General features: G+C 44.0%; 2 protein-coding genes across 7 annotated transcripts in view; both read right to left on the bottom strand.

The window, feature by feature from the left end:
* Window positions 1–2,302: 2,302 nt before the first annotated feature.
* On the bottom strand, window positions 2,303–13,262 carry THUMPD2 (THUMP domain 2 tRNA and snRNA guanosine methyltransferase). 4 transcript variants are annotated; one of them, XM_074817356.1, is made up of 10 exons: window positions 13,074–13,262; window positions 12,581–12,713; window positions 10,939–11,339; window positions 9,661–9,738; window positions 8,322–8,374; window positions 7,915–8,002; window positions 7,231–7,302; window positions 6,508–6,622; window positions 4,677–4,794; window positions 2,303–3,137 (listed from the first exon to the last, which is right to left on the bottom strand). In XM_074817356.1, exons 1-10 carry the CDS (start codon window positions 13,170–13,172, stop codon window positions 2,807–2,809), a joined length of 1,488 nt encoding a protein of 495 aa, XP_074673457.1. In that variant the 5' UTR covers window positions 13,173–13,262; the 3' UTR covers window positions 2,303–2,806. The 4 variants fall into 4 exon arrangements, with proteins under 4 accessions (XP_074673457.1, XP_074673458.1, XP_074673459.1 ...); XM_074817357.1 differs by having other exon boundaries at window positions 12,581–12,676; window positions 13,074–13,192; XM_074817358.1 differs by having other exon boundaries at window positions 12,581–12,681; window positions 13,074–13,181.
* Window positions 13,263–15,780: 2,518 nt separating this feature from the next.
* GPCPD1 (glycerophosphocholine phosphodiesterase 1) overlaps window positions 15,781–18,431 on the bottom strand; it is a 49,799-nt gene continuing 47,148 nt past the window's right edge. For 2 of the 3 annotated variants that reach the window (XM_074817353.1, XM_074817352.1), the window contains exon 20: window positions 15,781–17,523. In XM_074817353.1, the coding sequence (XP_074673454.1) occupies window positions 17,319–17,523 (205 nt within the window). In that variant the 3' untranslated portion in view covers window positions 15,781–17,318. The remainder of the gene's footprint in view (window positions 17,524–18,431) is intronic. The other variant, XM_074817354.1, reaches the window with a different exon arrangement.

Raw genomic sequence — 18,431 nt, 5'->3', positions numbered from 1 at the left:
TCTTTTCCAATTTTCTAAGTCAGTGCTGGAAAAGAGTATTTTTATTACCGGACCAACTGTCTCCCTGAGGGGTGCCTGAAGAATTGTTTGAGCAGGTTTTCCCCGTGTGCGGGAAGACACCGGGCTACCTGGGGGAGAGGGGGCAGGAGTAAGGCCTGAATCTGAGTCTTGTTCTTGTTTTTGTGGCCGTGGAGGAGACTGCTTTCGCGGGGGAGGCTCAAATAAGTCTGTAAGGTCGGGGTGTGATCCTTGGTGCACCTTTCCAATTTTTGTACATCTCTGGCCAACACTACATGCTGAGCAACATTGTCTCAGTTTTCCTTTTAATCCTTTATTGTTTTCTCGCTCCAAAGCGAGCACCAGGGGATCTCGTGGTACGATTAGACCGCAATCTTTTTGCCAATCAGGATGATTATGGAGAGTGAAAAACATGTCTGCATATGATACCTCATCCCACTTCCCCTCCCTTCTTAAGAACAACATTAACTGTAGGAGGGTATTATAGTCCAAAGTTCCATTTAGTGGCCATTTTGCCTCATTTTCCAGTTTATAAAGTGGCCACCACTGATTGCAATATTTTGTAAGGGTCTTTTTATTTTCTGTGCCCCCAGACCCAGTGATATCTTTCCAAAGTGTTAGTATACATCCTAAGGGGCTTTTCTTTAGGACTTCTTTACTGTGGGTATTTCCCATCCTGCTCCCACCCCAATCCCAAAGAGTTTGCTTGAGATTAAAGTGGGAACAAAATGGGGACACTCCTATACTTTTTCTTTATGCTTGAAATTTCCCAATTTTATCCCAAAGCACAACCTATCTCAACTGCAACAACTGTAATATTGGTACAGGCAATTATTACAATTGAAACAAGCCGAAACCCGGCGGCTTTTACACTATACACAGAGTCGATGTGTTACCACAGAACACGGCAACAAAAGCAACAAAGGATCACAACAATTATTATTCCGGCTACTATTCCACCAACGGTCATCAGGGACATCCAACCCATCATACCAGCCTCATTCACTCCTAATATATTAAGTTGGATATCCCCCTACAACCGCTTTGCTCGCCAGGCAGCTGAATTCGCTTTGTTTGTCTCCGGCCGCTCTCCTCGTGGAGAACACGGAACCTCGGATCAGAACTCCACACTCGCTTCGCAGCTGTGCTGCGCCTCACTCACACTCTGCAAGCAGTCACACAGGTACTTAAAGGGCCCGTCACGCTTTTTACTCACACTCATACTAAAAAGTGTACCAATTAAGACAATAGCCAAGTTCGTGTACCACATAAATCGTAAACCATTAATCGTTTACCACAGGTATAAAGCCAGTTAACTTAAATTAACACATATTATAATAGTCGTTACAAGCTCCCAAAGACGGTATCAGATGAAAAAAATCTTTAGGAGCCCGCAACGACAATCACACTGATGTGAATTTCAATATTTCGATTTCCCATGGGTTACAACAGATGACATGAACGATAGCTATCCCGTTTAACACCTTAAACAGAGCTCTTCCCGAGGTGCCTTAACCAGACTGGGTACCCCTCTAGGCTGTGTGCCAGACATCTCTGCGTGCCTTACCAGCCACCCATTACCCTGTAAACATACCTTTGTCTGTAGTTTAGATAGCTCTTGTCTGCCCCCGCAGTGAACGGCTAAGAGCAGAGTTCCTCTGAGAATTCCCGGGCCGCGGCTAGGATGTCCGTTCCTCAGTCATTCCAGCAGCCGAGCAGAGAGAGTCCCATCTGGGTCACCAAAATGACATGCGGAGTAATGACTTTACAACCAGTAAGGTTATAAAGAAGGTATGTTTATTCAGCCTTGGGTGCAAGGGGGATCGCTCTTCCGCAAGCGTGCACATCTTGGAGCAAAAAGCAGCTCCTTTCTATAGCGTAAAGCGTTTACATATTCATTATAATTCCGAGAATAGGGAGAGATATTACAATTAGTTTTGAGAAATCATTAACATAAATCCTGCCCCAAGTCCCTCCCCATTGCGCCTGCGCAGTGGCTCCTGGTGGTCTTAGGCGGGGGTCTTCAGGATGAAGATTGAAGATGCCTCCTCTTCCTCTCGTGAATTTTCAGCCAATTAGGTCTTTTCAGCATTTCCATAGTCATGACAACTCAGCATTCATTGAATCCCCATTCCTTATCTTGAGACTCAGTAGTTGCAGCTCCTACCCTATCTCAAGAGCCCCTCCTGCTGAGAGCCCTGCATCCGTTTTGTTAAGGTTCCTCACTTCATCACCCTAAAAAGCTAAAGCATACCTGTCAGACACACGCAAACACTGCAAAGAATTAATACAGAAAATAGTTTATTTTGCACTCCAAGAGATCTGAATAGCGACATTTCAAACTCAGCAGAAACAAGCTATAAAATAATATACCAGATTGCAAGGTAAAGCATACATCCAGCCCTCAAAAACAGCCGGAGACTTCTTCAGACAAGATGTGCTTCCTAAAAAATACTGCTGAAAGTGAAAATCCATTTGCACTTAGTATTATCACATTTGTTTTTGCAGTTCTGCAAATGAAGTCTTTCTCTCCCAAAGAAACTCCTCCCAATACTGAGAGGCTTTGCCTAAACAAGGATTTGAGGACTCTCATTACAATATTTGACAGTAAAAACATCTGAAACACTAGCAGGCATCTTCCACCTCTCCTAAAAACCAAAGAGAGAAAAGCAGCACCTTAGGACATCCACAGAAAATGAGGTGAGCTAACAAATGGCACAGGGTTTGGATCAGCAGGCCTCTACCAGATCCATGTCATGCTGCTTTTCAAGTGTATTGGGATTCAAGTTCACTTTGGAATCTGCTGATTCCCAGCAGTAGAGATCTTCCTGTATTTGTATATGAAAGCATCCATCTTTCCAAGACTAACCCCATAGACGCCATCTGGCACCAGACCCCCAAATTGTCTCTGTCGGCTGCCAAGAAAGGATTCTTCAACACCATTCATCAAGGAAGAAGAATCCCTGTCCATATTCAGGGCTTTTGCAGTGACGGTTTCACTTGTGCTATCAAAAACGGCACTAGGAGAGTCATTTTCAGCACACTTGGTAATGCCATCCATATGCTTACGGAGATCTTGGCTCAGCAGCAATACAATAGTGCCTCCAACACGAAGTACTCTGGCAATTGCAAGAAAAGAAAATTAGATTACGTGTTCATCCTGCCTGGCATTCTTTTATCTGTGCAGAACTCAACACTGCTGACACTTCAGATGACAGCTGCATTCAATAAAACACCTAAGCATGTTAAGGGTCATGGGTCAACTCATAAGCTATGTCTCCCAGTGAAGTTTAAATTCCCTATCTTTGTAATTCTTCCTAAATGGGAGAACTGGGCCCTGTCCTGACTCGCAAACATTTCCAACCTTGGGAGTTCTTTCCAATGGGTTAGCATGGAAGATGGACTCAATTTTTTACCCTCTTGGTATTCTCCCAAGGATCAAGGGTACTATCACCTTCAACCTCATTTTTGGGTCACATGAGCCTCCAGTAGTCTGCAGAGGAACTGCTTCCCAGAGCAGTAAGAGCTTCTCAGGTTGGTAAGGCAATTCTGAGGCCGGCCTTTCCCTTTGGAAACTTTAAAAGGTCTGTTCTTTCCATGTTCCACTGATCCTTAATGGCTTTCAAACTCAGGAAGCAGATTAAAAGTAACCATTGTTTGCAATCCGTTTTTCATACTACATGAGTGAATATTACACTTGGCTTTCAAAGAGGGGAAAGAAAAGACTATCCTGGCTCTGTTCACAGCAAGTGGATGGAACAGTCTTACTCGTGGAGCTCTCATGGCAATGGTCCCTTCCTCACCTCCACCTTCCCAAGGAAATATTTTGCTTAGGATGGCCCAACAGAGCAAATGAGACCAGAAGACAAGAATGGCCAAAGGGAGGCAGGGTCAGGGTAAGCTGACATAAGATTTCCCTGCCGTTACGTGGAGCTACCTCACCTTCTTCACCATCTTCCCACCGCATTCCTGCACTGGGTGAGCAAGATCAACACCCACTGAAGACCAACCTTACAGAAAGGGCGTTTTCAGCCATGAAATGAAATAAAGGGGCAGATGGTTTGAACTGCCCCATAGAAGCAGCCTGCTATTAGCTTGGCTCAACTCTGACGCAGACAGGGCAAGAAAGGAAAGGAGGCATCTAAAAGCAGACCAGGTGACGAGCTGGATATGCCAGTATAGGCTAACAGAAAGGAAAACACGTACCACCATTTTCTGGTCTGAGATCCTTCCTGCCAGAGATCCTGGTGAAAGCTTGGTGTGAACCCAAAAGGAAAGCCTATGATTTTATACAAGCAGACCTCAACCAAGAAAGGATTATTGCTTTATTTGCCTGGCCATGCTTTAAGTTTGTTTAGGTCATCCTCTCCTCTTTCTCCCTTCTGCCTTGTAAAGAACATCTGTGAGTGTGGCTCACACAACAAGCTCATTCCTTGTCAGCTTGGGCGACCATCAGCACTTCCACAGCTTGCCAGAGAAGCCACAACAGCCTCTAAGGGACAAATAAAGGACTCAGACTTTCACAGCCTGCACAGGATCAGATTACAGAGCTGGAGAGTGTTTGGAATAAAGCAAACCTGAAGCTGACTGAACGCTTAGGATTGCAAGCCATCATGACATTGACACTAAACTCCAAGCACGTCAAAGGCCACACGTACCTCTCCATTTCCTGAAGAATATCCGGTAGGAGCTGTATGTCTTTTGTGATCTTGAACTTCTTCCCAAATGGAATATCCGAAATCACAGCGTCAAAGCTTTCTGAAGGCAAGGGCAATGCTGCAGAAGAAAGGCAGGTCTTTACATCTGACTATCTGAAAAATGAACAGCAGCTATGCCCTCATTCACCTTACAAAACTGTCTGCCAGCTCTTTCACAGGTTATGCAGCCAGATTCATAGCTCCTTCTGTCCCTTTCCTCACAAATGGCACTACAAAGCTACCAACCCAATGCAGACCAGGAAGACAAATGCATGACAGTGTGGTTTAGCTTGCAGATTCCCTATTACTGGTGGTATGAGAGTAGGACTCTCAGAACAGGGGACTGCATGGTGCCAAACTAACTGCTGCTTCTCAACACACATCTTTACAAGCACAATGCAAAAGAAGAGCTAAGCTTGCAAACAGCGCAGATGTTCAGATACACACGTATGAATGGCAAGGAAACACATGTTAAATTTCTCTCCATCCCACTTTTTTCCCCCTCAAGAATCTGGTTACAGCCAGAATCACTTGGATTCTGTTGGAGCCTTTGAAGTATCTCCCCAGAGTTTCTGCATCCTGGGAACAGGCAGTTGTCCTGATCATGAGGCAGCACTGCACCCTTGTGGTGACAAGGGCTGTGCTGGCCAGAGCGCAGCCACCACGTGAGAGGATGAGACTATGGGTTCTCCACCTGTCAGGATGCTTCAAAACTCGACTGGACAAGGCTCCGAGCAACTGGCCCAGCTTTGGGGTTAGCCCTACTCCCAGCAGATGACAGGACTAAACGCCTCCAGCAGTCCCTTCCCACCTAAACCCCGCTGTGCTTCTATGCCAGAAGTGGCTGGAGATGTTTCCTGGACCATCCCTGGATCAACACAGGACAATTTTATAACAATTTTATCTACAAATGGAAGGACAAGTTACCTGCAGTCTTTCTCAAGACAAGCTGAAATAACAGCTTCTGACCAGTGACAAAGACGCCAATTACTTGTTCAGTACTAGAAAAACCTGACATCAAAGTACCTTCCATTATCCTAGAAGCCAAGCCCAATCACAGCTTTTAAGTAAGAAATAAAGCTATATATATTCTTACAAAAAGGAAATAATATTTCTTAGCGTTCTGGTAAGAAACAGACATTGCAAGGTAAAAAAAATATGCAGACTTCATCACCCTTGCACAGGGAAAAAAAGCCAGCTTTTTTCTGTCATGAAGTTCATAAAGGACTAATTTAGACTCAGGCTTTGGGGTCCAAATAAGGTCATAAAATTATTGCCTTCTCCACAGACTAGCTCATGAACTGAGAGCAAACAGATAACCTCTTCCAGGAGAAAGGCATTGTCATTTAAAAGACTCCTACTACAAAACATCAACAATTCAGCTGAGCTTATTGAGTGCCCACTATTACTCATCTGCTACATTTAAGTTACAATCCACATTTTATTTGGATTTGTCCTTGCTGTGTTCCTGTAAGACACAAAGAACTCTGACATAGTATGCATTCTTTGTGGTATTCACAAATTTACCCTTAGGACAGACAACTACTGCCCATGTCTGACAATTATTTTCATTGTCTTCTGCTGAGTTTACTATTGCCAAAGTTCCCAGAGGCAGGGGGCGGGGAGGAGAGAACAAATAATTACCCATTTGCTAGTACTACAGAGTCACTACTCAGCTATTTGTTGACAGTTAGCTCAACTACACATCCCCCCAGGAGAACCTACATTACCTGTACAGTCCCAGAACCACAAAAAACTTCACCCCTCTTGCTTGGAAAGCCTACAGACATACCTTTCACAGAAGCTTTAAGTAACTCAATCTTATCCATCAAGCCTGCAGTCCTAATATTCACATCTGCACCTTCTAACTGTGAATCACTTATATCAGCACCCCAGTAACAGGCTTCCTGTTGAGAGAAAAAGAGAAAAGTAATTTTGCTGACAGCTAGGTGAATTTATTTTATAAACCCTTCTCAGAACTGCCTTGTTGCACAGCTCTTCCAAGACAAACCCCTTCCTGGGATATCTACTGGCATTACACAGAGCAATACACAGACCCAGAAGACAGAGGAATGAGGGAAGTCTGTGCTATCTTCACTCCTTTCATGTTCTGGTCTCCTCAAGACACTCTTGACTTACAGAAAGATTGAGGCTATGTCCTAACAGCAAGACCCCAGCTAGCTACAGACAGCAACGCTGCCTCTAATACTGACACTGACTGTACTGTCCCACTGACATCTCCATTCCCAGGATAAGCCCAGGTAGTTTTAAGAGTACATGGTTGCCTCACAAAAACCCTGGGGTATAAATCCAGGGCTCCCAGCACCCACCTGCACAAATATTTAAGACTTGCCTTCACACTCCTGTGGAGGAAAGTTTTAACAACTGCCTAGAAAGATCAGTTTGGTTCAAGCTTTCCAGTAATGGAGTTTGGTATAACTGTGGCACAGATTTTTCTTGATGCAACTACAAGCCATCTTGCAAAGGTCCTGCCTGTTGCCCTTGTGATACTCACGGGCCACTCTTTGGCAGCTTCCAGCAGTATCGTTCCCAGCCCACACATGGGATCCAGCACAAAGGCACCCGCCTACAAACATAAAGAGGTTATTGCATCCCAAGCAAAACAAGACTCCTCTCCCAGGACAAGCTTACTCAGGGATGTACACATCACCTACATACGCCCACTGAATTCAGAGTAAGTAACAATAATCACCGGCTTACCAGGCCAAACTTGCTTGTAAGCGAATATAGAAAGAAGCATTCATAGTTTCACTAAACACAATGCATCCAGCCTTGAGGTGACATTTAGAGGAAAAAAGTTAGGAGCAGACTGCAGATGGATATTGGTACCAAATTAATCTGTGGAAGAGATCACGCTTGCTTCTGTTTTCCCTTGGGAGAACAACCCAAAAGAAGGTTTGAAGCCTGGCCAGTGAAAAAAATCTTGCAAATTAGACTGATATCTGTACAAGGAATAACACCTCTTCTGAGAAGAACCTGGGATTACAGCAGGTATCTGGTTGAACAGCAGGTGACAGCACACTCTGATCACAGATAAGGCAAAACCCCTGTACACATGCATCAGAGCAAAGGGCATTAAAATCACCGTACTTCCTCAAAGCTTCCAGCTCCAACCCTGATGAGCAGCAATACCCCCTTCAACCAAGACTCTATGTCTTTGCCATGAATATTCACTTACACTGATTTCAGCCAGAGATGCCATGGCCCATGCAATTGTTGACCGCAGTCCTGCTGTTTCGATATACTCTCTGTTTGCTAATGGAAGCCTGCAAACAGGGGAAAAAAACCAAAAAACAACACACTGTAAAACAATGGTACAGTCACAAGAAAAGACCATGTAATATGAAAGAACACATGAACTGGACAGATCTGCAGACAGACAGATAGAAACCAGTCTGCTTTTATTCACAACTTAATCACAAAGTCTGGCCTATATGCTCAGATAAGCTCCAGACAGACCACAAGACTAATGTGACAGTCCAGTGAATATTAAACCAGAAAATATTCACAGTGGACAGCAAGACTATTTAGAAATTATGCCTGTTCTGACACTACCAAGACAAATCTGGTGAGGAGAATGCCTACCTGAAAATAGGAATCCCTACCACTGAGTAAATGTCATTAAGATGTATGAAGACCTGAAAGAGGAAAAAAATTGCATTAGAAACCCTCAACCTGACATGACAATAGCTTTAACTCATTTACACCAGACACAGAAGATGTTTCTATAAACTTCTGATCCTAGTTTTTAACAACAAAAATGCATGCTTTAGACAACTATGATCAATGGGAAGAAATCACACTAGATAATCTGAATGCCACTTTAAAGAGGATTTAATATTTAACCAAGCTGGGAGGGGAATTTTGTCAGCCAAGAATCCACCAACAAGCGCCTGAACCTTTACAGAACCAATTTTTGTAACACCGAATGAATATTTTTAATTATAAACCCATTTACTCTAAGCAGGAGAAGATTATACTAGCACTGAGCTATTCAGGTAACCTCCTCCTTTTTTAAAAACAAACACAAAACCAATAAAAAAATCCCATGAGCGCCACTAAGGGGCATTTCAGATGGAAGGCAAACGTGTGTAATCCTTCCAGAAATACAGGCAGCTCAAATAAATTGTCCTCCTGTCCCATAGAAGCATCCCCAAAAATGACTGAGCTCCCCAACAGGTCTTGCATGACTGCAATCCCTCCCCAGGAAGCCAAAAGAAAAACAATGCTTTTGCAATATCCCAGTCCTCAGGACCTGAATGGTTTGAGAGCAAAAATCTGGACAAGAGCCCCATTTGAGGCTCAACAAAGCTGTACTTAATGAACAGCCTGGGAAAACCAGAGCCAGTAGATGAACTCAGAGCTTTTACAGGCAGCCTCAGACCTCCCAGCATCAGCGCCGAGAGCAGCTTCCATACACCAAGCACAGTGATGGAGAAATGGCTTGTCAAGAGCAATGAGTCTTTTCCAAGGTCTCCAGACAGTTTGCATCAAGCTCCTTGCCAGGGTCAGGGTCTAGGAGGCAGCTCTTCCATGAACAGCATGCACAAGTCGAGTTCATCAAGGACACGACCTTGCTACTCGCTCTCTTCCCCTACAGAGGCTAAACACGCTGCCCACTGGCTCAGGTGATCTCCATTTCCAACACAGAGTCCAGCGGACACTGAGACATCTCCTGTATGGATCCTTCCCAACGTACAGGCCGACACTGGCCGTTCTGGTATTTCAGTGCTCTCAAAAGGTGCACACACAGTGTCGACCAAAAAGCTTTGCTCAGCACTACCAGATGATTTCTAGTTAAATTCAGCAGCAAAAAAACAAGAGGCCACAGTCCTGAGTGCAAAGGGAGCGGAGGACAAAACAAAAGGTATCGGGGGCAATTCTGGAAGCAGCAACAGGCCATCTGGCAGACAAGCACCACTACCTCTAGATTGGGGTCCCGCAGATCAGCCCGCCACCCAAACTGCTTCATGAGCGCTATGCCAACGGCTCTTCCAATCTCCTGCAAGGGGGAAGAACAGTCACAGGCAGCAAAATTAACAGAATTAAGAAAACTACAGATCATAGCCTTTGACTGCACAATCCTTAAAAACACCTGGGAAAAGAAAGAGCCTCTCTCCACCCTCAGAACAACTCATACAAACACCAGAAGAAGTACAACAGGGCACAGCGAGCGAGCGAGGGGCAGAGAGCAAACACACCACAGAACAAAATGACTGTCACTCATCAGGAGTGTGGCTGAAGTTCAAGACCTGCCCAAGTTACAAAAAAACCTGTCACTTTTATATATTGTTCTCTATATATTGTTATCTATTGTTTATATATATTATGCACAAAATATTTCTGATGTCTGTAAACTGGATTATCCAAGAGAAAATCTGTGAATGCACAACTGCAACTCACAATTTTAATGCTTTTGTGGCATCTAGCTCAGACTACCTTCACAGTATGAGAGTTCAAATGCACAGCACAAATTTAAGCAAACATTCTTACTGGCAGGCTCATGCGTCCCACCTTCCCAAGGTACTAGCTTGAGTAAGGGGAAAAAAAAAAAAATCTAGTTAAACTACTGTTAACTTCAAATAAGAGAAATCTAAATTGCAGCTACACAGGGTTTCTTTTTTTATTTTTCTCCTAGTAGAAGGGTATTATAGATGGGAAGAGGGCTGGATGGAAGGCATGCCTGGAGGTCTCTACACCACCACTCTCTCCAAGGACCAAGATCTATCCCCTCCTGCAGGACACATCCCAGGGCTGCACCACCCTCCTGGAGAACAAGTTCTCCCCAATACCCAAGGAGAGCCCACCGAAGCTGCAAAGTTTTGGTTTTGTGCCTTCTTTACAACTGAGAGGAGTCTGGCTCCATTATCCTTGCAATGACCCTTTAAACAGCTGCAAACTAGTATCAGATCACCCCTCAGACTCTACAGGCCCAGCTACCTCAACCTCTTATCTGTGCTTAGGCTCAATATAAGGCAACGATTTGAAAAGTATTCAGGGTAATAGTGCCCAGAAATTAACAGTAGCCCTTGTATTTCCACTTGTTTAAGGTAAATGCAGGTTAAGGGCTTTTTTTGAGAAAATACAGGAAAAGGCTAAATCTGTTTGTTATTCTAAAACACACAACACAGTTGAAATGACAAACTACAGATCTCCCTTCACCTTGGCCAGATGCTTTTAAAACACAGATACTTTAGCATACCTGTGAATGAAGTATTTTGGCAATTGCTCCACTACAACGACAAGAAACTCTGAAACTAAGCTTCTCATTCACAATAGGCTTCTCTCCACTGCTTTTGGAAGGGTCTTCTAAGGAAGTCTTACTTTCAGTCCAGCAGTCTTGATCACTCTTTCTCTCTGGTAACATATACCTCTCTGCAGCTTCTGCTTGACATTCCTCAGACACAGTCTGTTCTGTTCTCTGCCTTTTAGTTGCAGTATTTGTCTCTTCCTGTGATTTTCTCTTGAGAGGCAAATGGTTTTCTTGAGTCACATCATTTTTTTTCCCCTCACACCCATGAATGTTTCTCCAAATAGAGAGAACATCCAGCCAATACTTTGGTTCATCAATGACAAGGCTTTTAATCTCATGCAGCATTTTCCCTGGAGGAAAAAGCAGTTTCAGGTTAAGGAGTTCAGTCTCAGCATTTGATTTTGTATGGATTGAGAACAGCTGTTAACATAGACTGTGTTCAGATTCCATTAACATGCGAATCGAGGAATCACAGCAGCAGCAGACATCGCAGACACATCTGAGCTCTCAACACCCACATACATCACCAGCAGAAACCCAGGCATCCTTCTGATTAGAAGCTCTGTAGAAGCAAGATTAAACTGTGCAGGGATTGAATTCTGCAGCTCTAGAAAACCAGACCAGCTCTGAGAGCCACTCCCAGGGACACCGGACCAGCCATCCTCCCCAGAAAGCATTTGGTCCAGGATTAGAGATGTGAGACACTTTCCAGGATTGAAAGACAGACACAAACATGAATCACTGATAGAGCTCAGAATAAAAGCCACAAGTTTATTTTTTATAAAGGAAATCTCTCCTTGCTATTCATCAACCCACCTTCAATCCTGCAAAGTCTCCAACACACACCTAAACTTACACCTGTGGGTAGTCCTCCTAAGCTACATATGACGAGAGGCATGAGGAATACAGAGGCTAATTCACTTAAGAACCTTGAAGCTGGTCAAGGGAGAAAAAATAGAAGTATTTCTATATCTCATTTTAAATTTTAGAATCATGGTTAAATTTGATCCTCAAAGCTGAAGGCCATCTGTGATCTCACAGATAAAATCCCACCAGCAAGCAGATATGAATCCATCTAACTTGAAATTCTTATTCCAACACTGACAGAGAATGTGACTCAATTAGCTGAGATTACAAGGTATTTGAACAGTTAAGTAACATAGGATACACATCTGGATCCACTTCACCTAAAAGAAAATGACTCACTGTTAAAATGCACACAAGGGGTCCAGAACTAAACTTCTGTTTCAAGGTGAGGTGGGTTTTTTTGTTGAGGTTTTGGATTTTTTTTTTTTGGAGGGGGTGGCAGGTGCTGGTGTTACACATATAAATATATGCACAGTGCCAGCAGAACACACACAGGTAAGATAACTAGTTCAAAACAATTTTAAAGCCATGCGCAGCACTAAAAAAAGCACTGAATACTTATCTGAATGAAAGATAGTTGAGAACTGATTACTGACAATTAGAACCACAGATGTTCGTAAGTAAATAAACCAAGCATTAATTTTACAAAGAGGACTTGAACTGGGGCTTCACGTTTCTGCACACACACCCCGTGAGCACCTGAGGAAAGGAGTCAGTGACGCACCTTTATTTCTAGAAACTGCAAGTGGGGGGTGTTTTTTAAGCAGCAAAAACAGTCGCTCTCCAGACTTGAGTTTCCTCAGCTCGCCCGGCTCCGCCTCTGTGCTGAAGAAGACTTTTCCTGAGACGCAGTCCACCTCAGGGGGACAAACAGAAACCAAACCAAACCAAACCGGGAAGGTGTTTTGGGTGAGCACCTGTGGCAGCCCTTCACACCCGCTCGCACCTCCGCGGGGAGGAGGGTACCGCAGGCCGCGGCTCACCGGGGGTAGTGAGGGGACATGGCCTGACCGAGGCAGATGTCCCTGCTCACAGCAGGGACAGGACCAGACGGTCCCTAGGGGTCCCTCCATGACCGAGGCCAGACCCGTGGGGCCTCACGCAGCTGGCGGCACAACCCCACGCCGCGGCCGCCCGGCTCCGGGACGCGAAGCGAACGAGGCCAAGTTCCCCACAGATCCGGACCGCCCCGGGTGAGCACCGGCTCCCCCCCTCACCTCCGTGGCGCCGAGCCGCACCCGCACCTCCCGGGCGAGGAAGAGCTCCAGCCCGCGGCCCGCCGTGCAGAAGTACCGCCCGCCCCCGGCCGCCGCCATCTTGGCCGGCCCCGCCGCCCTCAGCGCCGGCCGGGGGGGGCCTGGCGGGACCGGCCCTCCCGCGGTGAGCCCTGCCCCACTGCTGCCTGCGTCGGGACCGGGGAGCAGTGCTTAAAAGCAGAAGTTCGGAGTATATTTGTACGCTCGGGGGGCAAATCTTCCCCTGCCGCCACGGGACCGCTTCAGCGCTAAATGCGTTTATCACCGTGAAGAGAAGGAGGTGACGCCCTGAGGGACCGTCAGCGCAGGCAGCGGGATGAATTGCAGCGCAGCTCTCGCTCCTCCTGTTTCAGTAAGAGCCCGCGCGGGACTGATGGGAGAGGAGGATTGCTATGGCGCAGAAGTGGGGTCTGCGGCCACACCATAGGGGAGGAAAATCTGCAGGACCCCCGCCCCCCCTCCGTGAGCGATTCAGCACCCACAGCCCGGAGGGAAGCGCCAGGAGGGCAGGTGGAAGCCGGCAGCTCCCCCCTCCCCCGACAGACCTTCTCTGCTGCGGGATGAGCAGGAACTTACATTCTTGAACTGCTGTGTTGCATGGGGCAATGTTCTCATCCTCCCTTCCCACTTATTTATAGGGGACAGAGTATGGAGTAACACAGCTGTCGTGAGTCACGTATAGTCTAGTCTTTAGGTGGCCCCGAACGAAAACACTCCAGAAACAGGAGTGGAAAACTGATGGCTGCCTGTCACCAGACAACATGCTTACCTTAGTGACCAGCTGCTGCCATGCGGGAGAGCAGCTGCCAGGGCAGTCGGGCTGTGTAACAGTCTCCGCAGAAATCCGGCATTTCCAAGGAGCCTTCACTCAGCTGGGCATCAGGGTAGAGTAGCCATGTGCTCATGTCAGGGTGTAGGAATGGAACAGTTTCACAAGAGTACCTGAAATCCTCATTGGTAACAGCACAGTTTCCCTTAAAGAGCTCTACATTCAACAAGGCAACTCTCTCTTTGAGGAATCTTTTTTTTCCCCCTCAGATGAAGTCTCATAAAACTTACCCCGGCCCTTACAGCTGATGGACACCCACAGAGCAATACAGGTGGGTACTCCTGTCTTTGCTTATCACCACAGCATTTCCTTACAAGAGGAGATTTTTGGTAGGTGTGGTAAGTGTTGGAAGTGTGAGAAAAAGCAAAACAGTGAAAAATCTGTAAAACACACATTTCCTTGATACAGGGTGCCCAGAACAAACACAGGACGGGATGGAGGTCCAGTGATTTGTGTTTGTTGTGGTACCAAGGAGGAATGTGAAGCAAGGTGGAGGCCGTGCAGTCCTGTTCTTTCACTTTTCTCCCTTCTCTCAAGGACGGTTTTTGCAGTAGCCTGCCCACCTTGTCTCTCATCCTCCCTCTTTTCCCACAAAAACCAGCACACCCCTTGCACCAAGGAATGTGCTGTGTCGTTACTCAAAAGATAATGGCTGGACGACAGTCCCACCCACTCACCCATACATACTTAGATAAATACTACCCCGAGTTTGTGTCTAACTCAGAGGGACGATAATCTGACACCAAATCAGAGGGACAGATCAACGGGTTTGTGCTCCTCACCCCCCCAGAAGGGATGCCTTTTGGTAAGATTTTAGTCCTCGGCTACACTGAGTGATTACCTGGGAATTAAGTGTGTGTGATTGCAGTTGTTTTTGTGTAGTGCTATAGAGCCAACCTGCAGTTTGTGCATTTATTGCAGGCAATCTTAGAGAATCTGTAGATGTTGTGTAAAAATAAACCGACTGCTTCTCTTGAATGCAACCAGACCTACAGCACATGGGCTGTTCGTGCATCTGGTGTCAGGCCTATAGTTACAGCCCCAATTGCCATACCTATTAAGAGATAAGTCCAGCTGCCCCTACCCCCTCTAATCTCTGAGGACCAGCTAGAACACAAGGGAATTCATCTCTTACCAAATTGATTCATCACCTTAAATGCAACAGTAGGGTATTAGCTGAACCAAACTCCCCTGCACCAGGTCCCACAACCCTGCTCTTTGGTTCCCTGGTTCCCTGCTGCATTGCCTGGCACTTATGGCAAAGCAGCTGTTGTGTGTGGCCAATCTACAAGCTCAGCTTTAAGAAGTGACACAGCAGAAGAGCTTGGTAAAGCCCAATCAGGACTGCCACAAACGTAAATAAGGTGGTCAGCAAGAACACATTAAAATTGTAACACTGCTCGAAACTAAGTTGTAAAATCATCCCCATTTCCACCTCCAACCCCCACAAACAGAATAGGAAAATGCTATTCTCTGAGCACCTTAAAGTTGGGAAACAAGGTTTTAAGGGTACCTAAGTTCTTTCCAGCATCACATCGTGATTAGTGGGTGAGGGTGCTTCAGACAGCATAACTTTTAAACCACCTTCACACAAAATAGCTGTCAAATATCTCTGTGGATGTGCTGCCCAGCATTCATGAGCAGTGACACATGTAACTCAGGTAGGGGTTGCACATCTGTTGGCAAAGCCCTCAAGATCTGCCAAGAGAACACCACAGGGGCATACAAATGAGAAAAAAAAAAAAATCTGGACTTGCTCTATCAGATAACAGCTACAGGTTCCTGATATCAAGGATCAGGTTCAGTGCCCCCTCCCTCCCAAAAACACAGCTCACACAGTTCCAAATTTTGGTTTAATTTTTTTTTAAATAAAAAACAGCTTCCAGATACCTAATCATTACTGTGCTGTTTGTGCAGAACAAACACTTTAAATACTAAAATGCACAAGGCAAGTTGAAACAAGCTGTTTGTTTCAAACTGCTCAGCAGTGCAGGCTCAAGCACTTATTTGCAATGGCTTTACTCTGTACAATCAGTTCTATGTAGCAATGACTGTGTATAAAGAATATAGTACACACTATTGTTCTCATTGTCAATTTACAAAAGAAAAAAATAAATATTTTCCATTCTTATGATACATAAACACTTCAGTAGAAAGTTACAGCTGTTGTGTTGGCATGACTTCAGGAGGAAAAAGGACATGCATACATATCTATTAAGAACTCTAAACTATGACTTTGTAATAAATTACAGAGGGTAGATACCAGCCAACAGAACACCGATTATCTGAATTCAGTACATTTGTGATTCTTGCTCCAAGGAAAAAAAAAAAACAAAACTTGCAAAATACAAAAGCTAGTTAATTCGTATTATGTAAATAAGCGAACCACATATGGTATAGCCTTTTCTTCAAACATCTGTAAATAGGCTTGTGGTTTTAGGCAAAGATTAAGTAGTTGAGTTAGTCCTTGCACACATAACTAGCACCGTAAAGATGCAAGGACCTCAGCAAACACCTAAGTTTCATGCTTAATAACTAAAGCATGCATTTTGTAGAGTTTGTGCATGTTACATATTCTGTTTATTAAGGTTACTGTGCAAAAAATATTCTCAACCACTGAAGATGTTTCTAGATGTCTGTTAAAATTATTTGCAACATTTCCAAAGTTCTGCAGGCCTGTGTGAGATGAAAAAAATCATACTCATGGTTCACCCCTGGCTGCCATACACACTGTACCAACGAATTGGCAAATCAGAAAATAATGGCAGCAGCCTAAGTGTCCAGTGAAGTGGGAAAAAAATGAGTTAATATGCAATGCAGTTTACTTAAAAATATCTATGATTTTAAAACGGCACAAAGCTTTGTACAGGTGGATCTAGCAGTGCATATACATATATATGAGGTACCAATTTATTCAGGCCACATCTAATTGTATTTATCTTACAATCACTCAGTTTTCTGTTGTCAGATACAGACTGAAAAGCTGTAGCATTGAAGTAAAATCAAAGTCAAAACAATTTTTCAGCATATTCAGTATCAGGTCATTGTAATTTCCCTACAAGTTAGTTTCTGAGCTTCCACTCCTCAGACTGCTTAATATTTTTAGAAACACAGTGTTAATACTTAATTTTCTTTTTCAAGATATAAGACTTGATCATACAAAAAAAAGTTAAAACTGCATATGTAAACTGGAACAATAACTATAGCTGGATGAGTATTTTAACATTGTTTGAAATTTTAACAAGTACTGTCAGGAATGAGGAACACAGTTATTGCTATTTGGGGACTTAAAAATAAAATAAATAAATCTGAAGGCATAGACAGCACTGTTCCAATGGTAAAAGTTAAATAGATACAAAACAGCAGTCTGCCTAGAATCAGTCCTTTTGCATTTGAACACTCTTCAAGTTATCTACAGCTTTCTCTTCCAGGCAACTATGATGACATTTACATGGAGATATGGATTTAAAGTGGCTAACTGTGGGACACACACAGCTTTTCAACTCTGGTAATTCTTTCTTCAGACGTTCCAGCTGCTCCACCTGGAATATATTTGGTTGTTCAGGATTTGAATCATATATCCTAAATAAATAAAAAAAGAAAAACACACTGATCAGTATAAGCTGACAGTTCACAGAAATGTAAACTAGATGAAGCAACTGGGTTTTTTTCCCCGTACTAAAGTAAAATTAAGTATTGGCAAGCCTATAAAAACAGTACGTTTGAGGTTAATACCTAAGTTTTGCCACTCATCTTGCGATATAAAATGGTATTCCTTTTACACAATGGTTAATATTTCATTGGATATACTAAAAAGCTACTCACTGGCATTTACCTCAGTCTCCCGTAAAATGTGATGTTACAGGTGGCACAAAGCAGTAAAGTAAGAGCAGAGTTCCAGGCTTTAAACTTAAAAGCATAAGAAATTTCAGACCCTTGAGAGTATTTGAAGAAACTGTGATAGACTACTTGTACATAATACTGAATGGAATTTATACTTACTGTTTCAAGAAGTATTTTACACCCCCCCCCAATTCAGGAGTGAAAAACAGAAAACTCTGATCTTTATTCATACCTAATGCAAATTTAACTATCTACACTATTTTAAATATCCCCTTTTCAGTTTTTTCTTTTCACACATGTAAACAAAGCAGGAGTTGAATTGTCAACATTGTATCAGACTGTCCACATCCAAAACATGGTTTGAGTTTGACAGTGTAGGGCACTGAGCATAACTCAAATACTATCTTGGTGTAATTCATTATAAAGCAAAAGCATTCATGTTCCTGTAACCTAATTTTGTTACAAGGATACATTCTGATCTCCCAACATTAATTTCTAACATCAGTATGCTATTTATATCCAAAATTTAAATCCTGGCGTCCAGTTCCCCTCACTTGTAGCTACTGTGCATATACAGTTCAAGTATTGCAGGTCTCCAGGTTTGTCTCCCTCAAATGAAAACTTCTAGAAGAAATTACCGTGGCTGC

This window comes from Strix aluco, chromosome 3 (genome assembly GCF_031877795.1).
Source record: "Strix aluco isolate bStrAlu1 chromosome 3, bStrAlu1.hap1, whole genome shotgun sequence".
NCBI classification, from domain to species: domain Eukaryota; kingdom Metazoa; phylum Chordata; class Aves; order Strigiformes; family Strigidae; genus Strix; species Strix aluco.
The sequence above is the reverse complement of the archived record's forward strand: the minus strand, read 5'-3'. Positions and strand labels throughout refer to the sequence as shown.

Bases quoted from the DNA above. Each gene is read 5' to 3' on its own strand.
- THUMPD2 (XM_074817355.1), bottom strand. From the start codon at position 12,929: ATGGAGGGACCCCTAGGGACCGTCTGGTCCTGTCCCTGCTGTGAGCAG. The intron at 9,739-10,938 runs GTATGCTAAAGT...TCCCCCTTGCAG, and splicing joins CCAAAATACTTCATTCACAG to GAGATTGGAAGAGCCGTTGG. The intron at 8,003-8,321 runs GTAGGCATTCTC...CCCTGTTTGCAG, and splicing joins GTAGGGATTCCTATTTTCAG to GCTTCCATTAGCAAACAGAG.